Raw genomic sequence first — 12565 nt, forward strand, 5'->3', positions numbered from 1 at the left:
CCACGACAAATATCGTTTTGGTCTGGTGGTCGAGAAGGACTACATCAGGCTTATTAGCTTGTATGATCCTCAGGGTGGGGAACGAATAGTTCCAATAAATTCGGCACTTCTCGTTCCATACAACGGATTCAATATCCCTCGGAGCGTAGGGCAACACTGGTGTCTCGTCAATACCGTAAGAGTACCGTAGATGGTAATATAGCACTCTTAGGGGTGCGTTATGTCGATGGATATAGGTACGCATATGCTGGATATGCTGATAGCAAGTGCATTAGGGTCTCGGGCGCCTCGCGGCAGGCCCTGCACCTTGTATCAGGAACCTCTATACCCATCATGCGACTGCGGTAGACTAAGGTGTTGAAGACACCATCCTGGCAAGCCATGATGAACCCACCAGTTTCCGACTTCAGCCCACTCGACCTGAGAAAAGCGAACGTCAGGCGCTTTGATAAGCCAAGGTCTCCAATGTTATTGAAGAAGACCCCATGCATTGGCTTATCCTTGTGTCTCCGCAGAAGTAAGGTGATCTCTTGGGCTTTTATCTGAGCTTTTTGCTGAACGGGTCCCAACTCGGTGACAGAGTTGTAGTCACCTCGTTCAGGATCGAAAACTATACAGAGTTCATCAGCTGCTCGGGCAACTGCCCTAAGGAGAAATGCTCCAATTCCTGCTCTCTCATGGACCATGCAGAGAAGGGGATCCGAACACCTGACGACTTTACAGGCTGTATCCAGTACCATTCTGTCATGTAGACACTTCAAACTCAAAAGTCCACGGCCTCCCTGTTGTCGGGGGAAGTACAACCGTGGAACGGACGATTTGGGATGCAAACTCCTATAGAGATACATCATTTTTCGGGTCTTTACGTCGAGTTAATACAGCTCCTCCCGAGTCCACTTCACTACTCCAAACGAGTAGAGTAAGATTGGAACAGCAAGCATATTCGTTGCAGCAACTTTGTTCTTCCCCGACAGTTCCGATGACGAGATCTGTCGAAGTTTGTGCTGATACTTGCCGCGGAGAGAGTTTTTCACTGCAGTTACCTCTTGTGAGTGGCGTTGTTCCACCCCGAGGTAAGTATACGTCTCTCCGGCATCCAGATGGTGTAGGATGCTTCCATCTACAAATCCTCTCCGTAGTCCCCGCATCGTCCTCTTTTGAGATGAACCATTGCACATTTGTCTATCCCGAATTTCATACCGATAGCATGCGTGTACTCTTCCACCACCCTCAAGGACTGATGGAGATCCTTCTCTCCAGAGGCATGAAGTTTAAGATCATCCATATAAAACAGATGGGTGACCTTGTGCCTCCGGTTTCCGGGGGTGCCACAGTTATACTCTCAAGTATTTCTGAGCGCAACGGATAATGGCAATAGTGAGATGGGAATCACCCTGAAATACACCCCTTCTGAAAGTGACCCACCCTGTTTGGACTCTTGCTTGACCAGATGCTGGAGTGAAGCGAGTTCGCCAAGTTGATATCAGTTGTTCAATGCATCTCACTATGTTGTCGGGTACCGCAAGGCATCTGAGCAAATACAAGATGAGCTCATGCGAAATTGTATCAAATGCCTTACGGTAATCGATTCAGGCCATAGGGAGGTTACGCTTATATTGTATCGAGTCGTACGTAACACATCTATCGATGAGCAGGTTCTCTTTTTACATCCAGCGACTCTTCTCTTCGACCCTCTCTGCTCATATATCCGTTCGAACACTCGGTCAACTGCGGTGAGTATTCGTGTGTATAAGATGCTTGTAAACAAGCTTATATTGTATCGAGTTCTGCGTAACACATCTATCGATGAGCAGGTTTTATTTACATCCAGCGACTCCTCTCTTCGACCCTCTCTGCTCATATATCCGTTCGAACACTCGGTCAACTGCGGTGAGTATTCGTTTGTATAAGATGCTTGTAAACAACTTATAACACGAATTCAAGCATGCATGTTATCGGTCTGTAATTCTTAGGAATCGACAAATCTCCACTTTTGGGGATAAGAACGGTATGTCCCTCGACAAACCAATCCGGAATCGGCTGCTCTCCATCCAGCCATGAGTTGAAAACTCTGGCCAGATGGCGGTGGGTACTTGGTAGTTTTTTCCACTAATAAGTGTTCAACCCATCTGGGCCTGGAGCAGCAACGTTCTTGGAACCAACAAGGGCCCTTCGAACGTCATCCGGGGTTATCGGGTTGCGCAGTTCATTGGGCTCAGGCTGTCGAAGCTCTCTGTTGAAAGCTTCGAACTGCGCTAGGGCTGGAGTGTCTAAGTTGAGTGGCTGCGGGTGTTCATAGATATCCTTCCAGAAGGATTCCACCTGATCAGCAGTCGGCGGATTATCCACAACACGTGGAGGCTCTTTGAATAAATGAGAAGGTTTCTCGCGGAACCTAAGGTTTTCCGCGATACTTCTCGCTCGCCTCACTAGTGACTTCTTAGCAACCACTAGCATTCATATCCTATCAAGGCAGTGCTGTTTGGTGGTCAGCAGCACGCCTTGGCTTAAAGTGTGATGGATACGTCGTAGATTGGCGGCTATTCGCCGCACTGCGGGCGTGAAAGGCCTATTGGCCGCCCTGTAATCCATCACACATAGGATACGAGACGCGTGTTGTCTCGCCGACGTGATCTTAGCATCCATCTTGTGTACACGCCGTTCAATCTTCCGAACCGCAAGGCCGGGATTTCGTCCTTCCGATTCGGAAAGCGATTGGACGACGTTATATTATTATTATTATTAGTATTATTATTATTATACTAGTATTTTTCGTTCGTTGTTGTTCCAAGCTTATTTAAAAAAATATTTTTAACTTTTTAGTTCGACGCTTTTGCGTGTTTTATAATTTTTTAAACCATATTTATTTTTAATTTTTTAGTTTCGTATGTTATAAAAGCATATTTTCTAGTCTTTTTGAACTATATTTATTTTATCTAAACTTTGGGATCAATCAGCGGTATGTTGTTTAGAAAAACGACCATTGATATTTTCCGATTCCGGAGAGGGAGCCTGAAAATCAGCTAGCAAGCGCAAGGCAGCAGTCGCGCAAAGGAGGGTTACAAGTAAAGCAGCAGGCGCGCGTGTTAATAAAAAAATACTTTTTTCAAATGAAGAAATACATGTAAAGTGAGTTCGAATTATATCAAGGAGGTTACGTACAGCGCCATTTGCCCGCGAATAGATCAAGCAATAATGTTGATAATTCTGTCAAATACAGATCCCGAGCTTAAGTGTTACAAACAAACATACATACATACAGGCTAATATAAAGCGTGTAAAAAGAAATAAATTTTTAATTTGAATGCAAAATGCTAATAGAGTGCTCAAAAAATTTTTGTTATGATTTGCCACAGCTGGTATGTAGGCGGGTATGAAATACTTTACTAGGTCCACTGTATTTTTGTATTGCAAACGGTTCACAAAAAAAATTGCATGAGCTTTCGGATCGTTTTATTACCTGCAGTGGTGTGCGGTCGAGTATTTGATAAAAAGTACTTGTTGAAACTAATAACTATGTTCATTGATTCATATACAATTAATACTTTCATAACATTTTAATTCAAAATATTTACATAACAATAACTAGGTATGCTAGGAATCACCCGTAAGACCTCGTTAGCTCGTACAAGTTTTAACTTCTGAGGGTGTGACAGCTGGTTAACGGAAAAACAGATTTCAAACAGATTTTTGAAACAGATTTTTATTTAAGAAAATATTAGGTATAAGCAAAAATTATGGTATCATCAGATAAATTCCATAAGTCTTCGTCTGAAAGGACCAATTTCCAAATATCTGCATTTTTCAAAATCGATATTTTTTAAGTATTTTCTGGAGAGCTTTTCAACATCTTTTATTTCAACTGTCGTGTTTCTTCTCAAGAGAACATAGGATTCAGAGAAAAATTTTGGGACAAAGCATAAAATTCATGTTTTCACTAGGTGGAAAGTGTTTAAAATCGTGACAGAGGACTAATATGACTTTTTTATTGAACACTCGTTAATATTCATTGTTGTACATTGCGTAAATAATATTGTTACTGCTGACGCATATCATATTAATTTTCAACTTTGGGTCTTTATTATTTCGTTGTATCGACTAGTTTTTGCCATTCATTCAGATAAAAAAAATAATTTCAACTGTATTATACCTGCTGATGGCGTTCATCACATAAATAGGAAATTAAAACGCATGAAAATGGACTTTTATAACGTTTGTGGAGTTCGCGCGGCGTATGTACCTAAATAAAATAACAACCACCGGAAGTTAAACTTCTGCCGCTTAGTCAGCTCATAAAGACAATTAATATTCGTTAGAGTGTATTCGTGCAAAAACCCTGCCATGGAATTAAACCAAAATGTAATTGTTTTCATTAAAGAACAAAAGGTTGATTACTCATTTTTCCTGGAAATCGTCGACTTTTAATGTGCGGTTATTTCAATTATGTTTTTATTTTCAGATATGGTTTTTCACGGATACGGATGATCGTGAATTCCAAACAAAAACAAGTGAGTATTCAGTTCTGAATAATTAAATACTAGCGATCATTTACGCATACATTTTTTTCTTTCATAGTGTCACATCAGCATCAGCTTGTCCATGAAAAATGTTTCAGTTTTTACTTGAATGGCGCCCTTTTGAAGATATAATGGCTGGATGTTTCGCTTTTTATAAAGTTCTATAATAGTCTAGAACATCCCGGAATATTCTGGAGTTTTCGGAAATAGTATTTAACGTTCAAAAAAAACCGGATTATTACAGATCATTGTGGAATAATTGAAGAAAATTAATAGTGTGGTAGCTCTCTATCCGTGAAGAAGGTTTCTGCAAACTATCCTTTTGAATCAACCGTATGAACATCCGTTCGGTAGTTTTTTGAGATCACTAGAGTTTTTTCCTAATACCAAATCATTATTTTAACACCTCGACACGTGTTTCGATCACCAAGTTATCATCTTCAAGAGGAAGATCGAACTGTTTGATCTTCCTCTCGAAGATGATCACTTAGTGATCGAAACACGTATCGAGGTGTTGAAATAACGATTTTGTTTTGGGAATTATAGTTCAAGTAAACGATATAGTGCAACCTACCTTCCAACAGTTCCATTTTAATAATATATTTAGGAAACTAACTAATTTCGTTATTCATAATAAATAATATAAATATTTCGTTTATATAGGTGAGTGGGAAAGAAGGGATTCAAATAACAGGGTGATAATTGAAAACACTTCTGAATACTACCTATTCATATATATATATATATATATATATATATATATATATATATATATATATATATATATATATATATATATATATTTATATATATATATATATATATATTTATATATATATATATATATATATATATATATATATATATATATATATATATATATAATCAACCGTTTCAAAAACACTTCTCTAACTTTCTTCGAAAGCTTCTGATAGTTTCTCTTCCATGCTCTCTGTTTTCCTACCACTGTCGTCATTTAAATCAATAATGAATTGTCCAATCTCCATATAGTCTTTTTCAATTAAAATTACTTCTTTAATCCTTTTCTGCTAGTCTTCTTCTGTAATATTAGATACTTCTTCTTTAATTAGCTCTATTACCTTTTTTACACATTTTGGAACATTATTCTTACGCCTGATGTTTTGTTTCAATTTTCCCCAAATAAACTCGATGGGATCGAAAACACAAAAATATGGGGGAAGTTTCAGTATGGTGTGTCCATACTTTTCAGCAATACTCTCAAGGGCATACAGTTTTTCAAATGTTTTTGTCTGCAAAACTTCAAGTAGTTGGTTTTTGGTATAGTAATCTTCAAAATACAAATTTTTTTTCCATTAAAAAACTTTGTATTTCATCTTTTCTCGAATTTTTATTCAGTACTTTGATGAGCTGTCGCGAATGATGGGAAGCGTTGTCAAGAACTATTACACTATTTGCATCCAAATTTGTGATCAATGTATTTTCAAATCATTCCACGAAAATATCAGCTTCCATGTTCTCATGATAGTAAACATTGCAGTACTGAAGTTTTTTCCACATAATTTCAAAGAATTCGGAACCCACCTTTTACTTCCTCCGCAATACACAATGATTAGTCGAGATCCTTTATTTGCAGGCATGCTAGGCGTACACATTCTGGAACCATCAGTCCACCCTTTCGTAACTGTGTCGTGAGTGTCACACCAAGTTTCGTCCAAATAGAAAATTTGCCGTTGTTCTTGTCTATATTTAGTTATTTGTTCTAAGTATTTCTTACGCAATTTCACTATTCTTCTACTTTCCTTAACTGATTGACGTTTGTTTATTATTTTAAATCTAAATCCTAGTTTCTTTATCCAATTCTGAAGATTTCAGTCACAGCCTCACGTTATAGATAGCGAATAGCTGGACTCAACTGTCCTTTAAAGACAGATAATTTAAAGTAAGTACAGCCGATGACATTTCCCCTTACGAAGATGCCATCAATAGGAGTCTCAATTCGCAAATATCAAATATAAACGGGTCTTCTCTAGCAGTTTCTTTGCTAAGCCTGGTTTTGCAACGTACATTTTCTTAATACACGAATAAAAAAGTTTTTCAGTTCAAGGGCACACTCATGATTCAATAGTCAACATCCGACTTCCATTCACAGTTAGCACGTAAGGACTCAGCTAGTACATATTTTATTTGATACTGATAATGGAATCAGTACTAGAGAAATCTATATTATTTTAATTATCAGCTATATTTCAATGAAAACTGATAAAAATCGGAAAAAATAGTTAATAACATATAAATAATACTATGCATCTATTCAAATTGTTTTTTTCCAGTTTGTGTCGGAAAGAAATATATATGCAAAGGGGGTTTTTATTGAAAGGACGTCAATGAAGAAGATGAAGGAAACCAAAAAGTTTTTTCTCTGAAACTAATCTCTCCTAAAACAAGTCCTTTTTCAATTTGAAGAGATGTAATTCCTGCTATTTTATAATATCTCATGAAAATTAATAAACTGCCTACGAAAATCAAGCCTCTTATATCTACATAAGTAGATTATTTTCCTCTATATAGGTTCACTCGCTTTTTATACAATAAATAATACAGTTTGTAATCAAGTTAGAAATTTGCACCTGCACTCGACTTATCCTTCTTATCCATTTAATTAGCTATACTCCGGGTAGTAAATTTATGGTGAACGAACTTCCAAGATACGAAAGGCACACTATACACATAGTCGGCGTCTGCGGGAGCTCCACCAACGCACACTGGAGGAAATAACTGAATTTAAATTTTTCAAAGTGGTACATACAAGTGGTCATCAATGTTTCTCTCTCCGATGTCTTTACTATCAACGCTGGTGTTTCATAGGAATCAATTCCCGTTTCATTATATCAACGACTTATTGTTGATGAAATGAAAATCAATGTTTTGCCCTGATTCTCATTTTTTTATACTCGAATATCAGAAAAATTTATTGAATGTCAAATTGGCTACCAGTATTTCTATAGGCTTGAAATTGTTGCTCGAAATGCATACGAAGCTTTTTGTTGAAAAGGACGCCTCTGGTTATAGACGATCTTTAATCGAATGACTTCCTGTTGTTGTTATTCTGGGTGGAACGAAAATGCTCAACAATGTTATGCAGGTGCATTCTGTCTTCTCTTCATGCTCGAGTAATTGCATTTATTTTGCATTGCAATACACAGCAAGTTTTTTTTTTATAAATCAGGCGTACTATAATAATAGTTGCATTTATAAAAACAACTGCACGATCCGCATTTTTGCATAGTGTTTCAGACCTTCACGTTTTGCAATCTACATTCACTAAACGAACACCCAATAAAAAAAGTGGAGTCAGCAGTCTTCGAACAAAGATCAGCTTCTATTTGTAGATCAATTATCAAGTTCAAGTTGTAAAAAGTATGAATCATAAGTCCAAACTCCTTGTCCTATATTAAAAGAAAAAAATTACATTCATTTTTATTTCATCATGAATGAATATGAATTATGAAAATGAATTATTCATTCATAAAAACTGTGTTGAAGTTGAACTTAATGTTCGAATTATTGATTATTTAAAACCTGTTAAAACCAGCAAAAAGAAGAAATGGAAAGAAAAATTAAAAGTAGGCTAAGATATACTGGTGAAACAAGTGAAGCAACATGGAATTGAAACGGAGGGATGAAGGGGAGGTGCGAGGAGAACTCAAGGAAGTGTGAGATAAGAAATAACCATTCAGCAGTCGATTAGAGTCGAAAATGAGCTGAAATTATTGAAAGTAGATAGATAAACATGTTTTTGGAAAGATGAATGAGAAATTTAACGAAGCCGTTAACAAATTAAAAGGCCAACTCGAGTACACTCACATTTCCAACCCCCTTGGAAAAGATCTACTTGTTTCAATAAAAACAACGCAGCAAATTGGCAATGCGTCAATTTTTGATGAATAGTCATCGTAGGCCATGTACCGTTGACAATTTGAATTAGCAGCCAACAACTGACGGAAAAGAAAAAAGCCAGTGAACTACTCGTCCATCTAAGCAAAAGATTGATACAAAACATTATTATGCATAGTGCACGTGATCTTCCAGACAAGTCTGCTTGTAAGACCGATTTTTTTAATAATATGCGACGGCGTATAGGAAAATTTTTAGATGGATTCTAGGGACACAAGTTAGAAGTTTTCTCAGCCATATCAGTACTTGACATGTTGAAAATTTTAAAAATTAAAATACCGTATACGTACACACCACAGATGTTAAAACGTAACTGGGCACTCCGACAAGGTAACAAAGAATTCCGCCAGCCGATTGAAGTTGAATCTGACTGGCCAGCGTAAGGACGCTTGTTTATTTTACGCAATAGATGTAGATGTGTGTGGTGACCATGCTTCGATCATGCATCTATCTTTGTTTGGGTTACTTTGTTTGTCAGATGGATATAGTTTAGTTCTAGCACTGTGAGGTCAGGCTCCAAAAATACTGCAAAACCTTTTGGAGCAATGAAAACGATTTTCAAAAGATAGATACAATTCGGACAATATTGATTGGAACAAGAATACCAGAACCAGCTCGTAAGTCGATATTAAAAACCTGCCCGAAAAAAAAACGTTGCGTTGAAGGAGTTAGTCGACCACTTCCTATAAATTGTACAGTCGTATGGGATTTTCAATTGCAGAAACATGATAAAGTAGCTGATTCAGAAGAAACCACTGTGTTTCTAGAATATATGTATGCCATATTGCCAACATCCGAGAGAAGGCACAGGTTTCCAACTCCTGACAAATAGCACTCACGACACCGGAAAGAGATAAAGTGCGCAAATAAATAATGCGTTCCAGGAGAACGCATTACTCATAGTGCTGCTCATATGAAAATTACATAATGTAAGCTGCCCATAAGTCCTATGGGCAACTTACAATTACCATATTCGTATTTTCTACTCAATTATCAGGTCCATTCTTATTTTAAAATATTTTGTTTGAAATACCAAAATTGGTTTAAGATGAATTTTCGGGTTGTTCGGGTGAATGTTCCTTAAAGTAGTAAATACTTTTCACACCACTCTATTTATAGACCGCCGTAAAGTAGTAATACTCACAACACTTTTTTAATTTGATGGCAATGAACCTCAATGAAATTATACTTCGAGAAATATGATATCAAAAGTATGTCAGACATTCATCTGGGATTATAATATAATTTCATAAGGTCATTGTCACACAGTACAGTTTCATTACCAACCCAACAAAGATTATAAAATTATTTGAACACATATGCATTCGATGTTTTTTCTTGTACGCACATCCTGTTGATAATTATTTCAATTACTCACAGCATTTACTTTTTCAGACGGCCACATGATCAACACGAACTGTTCGTCTTCTCACAGTAGGAAAGCCTTGTGCTGCAAAATGTCCGTGGAATTCGACACATTTTTGAAAACTGATAAAAAGTGAGTATAAGTATCAGAGGTTGAATACATATTGAAATATTTGACATTTTATATTATGCGTTCGAATAATATAGAACATATACATTGAACAAAAGTAACTTAGTGTGGAATAGATCAGAATTTCTCTAACTGTATCTAGAAACGACAAAGTTCACCCCGGTAAAAGTTATTGTGTAAATGCAATATATGTTTCCTGAAGGAAATTGAGCTGTCAGTAATTTGTTTTTTATAATTTTTGCCTGTCAAAAAGAGCTTAGAATTGCACAAATATATACACTGAAATTTTCAGAGACCAATATCCGCAAAAAAGTAAAAAAAAACACCTATAGCTTGCAGATTTATTTCATTTTTAAATTTTCTCCACAGGTGTTTTTTATTTTCCCAGAAAAATTTTTACAAAAACAGTGGAAGCATATTAGTAATTTTTCATTTTAAATAATACTACATTTGTATAAACCAGTTTCCATTATAGTTACGGTTGAAGATGTATTTCTTATTTGTGAAAAGCTATAACATGAATACATTCAATATACTGACTTTTGAATTTGTCAATTCGACTCATGATAGGTTGCTATTGAGAAACTAACGGACCCGGCGAACGTTGTTACGCACAACAGTCAATGAATGAGGAAATTTAGAATTTTAAAAATTGATACAAAATTATTAGGTAGATATAATTAAATAAATGGTAGTAGGAGTGCTGTCTTCATTAAAGTACCCTGTGATAAACATGTGAGTTATCAGATTCGTTTTATTATAATACATCACAATTATCACTGATGTTTTACCTCTTTTATTATTGTTTTTATCGATAAAATATCATATTTTAACACTTATTATCCTATTCCCGATGAAGACAAATGTAAAAACATTTGCATCTTATAAATTACTGCTTTGAAGAATACGTACCCGATGTACATCTATTTTAAGTCTTCTTATGAATGTCACATAAACAAATTTATGAATTTTATGTAATTCAGTTACAGTTTTAGTATACTTTTGAAATTCCTTGCTTTTGTATTTCCTACAATATATCATACGTGTTGAAAATTCTCATATTAAAATCAATATCTCGAATCCCGATTTTCAAGTCGCCAAATGCTGAATCATGTGTCTTTCCAGATAAAGTAGTTATTGACATAAATCATTTTACAAGGAGACGCTGACTCCACGAAAATCCGATATTTCCGGACAGAAATTGTTCTCAGAATGTTGTGTAGCATCACACCGAGAACCGAGTACAGTAATTTATCATTACAAATGAGAATATCACCACTCCCAGATAACTTATTCAACTTTTGTATACATTTCGGTACAAAGACCCTATTCAAATATTCATACAGATATAAAGCATAAACTATCATTAAAGTGACCAGGCACGTAGGAATATTAATCCGACATCTGACGAATGCCATGTCTGAATCCGGAATTATCCGCTCGTCAATGTATTTCACGCTTTTCGAAAATGGTCATGATATCATTTTGCAATGAGATGGTTTAAGTTTATTTCGTGTATGGTGTTCTCAATTCTTGATCATTTATTTGCGAATGAAAGTTGATATTTGTGGTCTACAGTTATATTTATACAGAGCTTCTATTAGTTTTCCCAAATGTGATTATAGAATAATCGAAAAATTTCAACATGTTTGATTCAATTCCTATTGATCAACTAATGTAAACTATCACGGGCGGAAATAACTGTGAAAGCTGTTCGGATTTTTTAGCCATTTTCTGCAGGTTTTTATGCCTGACGTTTCGTCTACTACTGCGGTAGATATTATCGAAGACGACGTGCTAATGGTCGCAGTGCCCAAGTTGGTGTTCGAGTTGTTGTTCCCGTTCCGAACGCAGTAACTACAATGTTGGCTGCTGGTCAAGTTTTTATTCATTTTTGGGGTTGTGTTAGTGATTTATAATGTACATTTATGTATAAGATGAGGGCCCTGCTATAGGCTTGTGCCTCTTAGGATTACAGTTATTTAATCTTATCTATGTTAGTGTTTGTGTGTTTTTCCTTTGTTTGTTAGGGTGTCCTGGTCCATAGCTGTGGTCGTTGTTCGAGGGGTATCTGTTTGTGTTAAGTCAGGGGTGGTGTGGTTGAGTCTTCAGGGTGTTCCGGGCCGTGTACTGTCCGCTGTCTGATAGCCAATGGATATTCCTCTAGGATGCTCCGTAGGGTCTTCCACTAATCCCAGGAGTCTGGCTGGGTACAATGTTGGTATTCGACTTTGGTTTTATATAATTATATTAGTGGGCGTGGCTTGGTTTCTCTTAATTGGATTATCTGACCTTGCTTGTGTACCTTTAAGGTCAGGTAGCCAGATTTTATTATTGTTTATTGACTCTTCCTTTGTTCTGACTGGTGAGTAGAGTTTTTGTTCAGCTACCTGTCTGTGTGTGTTGGTTTCATGTGGTCCAATGTAGCATCTTCGCGTCTGTTCACAAGAACATCCAAGAAGGCTAGGGCCCTTGGGTTTCTCGTTCCATTGTGAATGGGATTTTTGGGTCAAGAAAGTTCAGATGTATCTAATAGAAAATCGTTCAGCAAGATGGTGACGTATCAACTGGAAAAGTTTCAGTTGATACGTCAAGAAGGATACTTCGACCACGTCAA

The 12565-nt window shown here is 36.5% G+C and overlaps 1 protein-coding gene and 1 long non-coding RNA gene across 3 annotated transcripts in view; one reads left to right on the forward strand and one right to left on the reverse strand.

Annotated features, from left to right (window-relative positions):
- fng (fringe) overlaps window positions 1-12565 on the forward strand; it is a 199343-nt gene that overhangs the window by 38851 nt on the left and 147927 nt on the right. The window contains exons 1-3 of one of the 2 annotated variants that reach the window (XM_074175353.1): window positions 4327-4359; window positions 4460-4508; window positions 9849-9951. In XM_074175353.1, the coding sequence (XP_074031454.1) occupies window positions 4342-4359; window positions 4460-4508; window positions 9849-9951 (170 nt within the window). In that variant the 5' untranslated portion in view covers window positions 4327-4341. Of the gene's footprint in view, window positions 1-4326; window positions 4360-4459; window positions 4509-9848; window positions 9952-12565 lie in introns of those variants that run through there. The other variant, XM_074175352.1, reaches the window with a different exon arrangement.
- LOC141482306 (uncharacterized) overlaps window positions 1-12565 on the reverse strand; it is a 75425-nt gene that overhangs the window by 36052 nt on the left and 26808 nt on the right. The window lies entirely within an intron of this gene.

This window comes from Leptinotarsa decemlineata, unplaced genomic scaffold (genome assembly GCF_025532065.1).
Source record: "Leptinotarsa decemlineata unplaced genomic scaffold, Ldec_3_MD MMD2_tig00001019_RagTag_RagTag, whole genome shotgun sequence".
Taxonomy (NCBI): domain Eukaryota; kingdom Metazoa; phylum Arthropoda; class Insecta; order Coleoptera; family Chrysomelidae; genus Leptinotarsa; species Leptinotarsa decemlineata.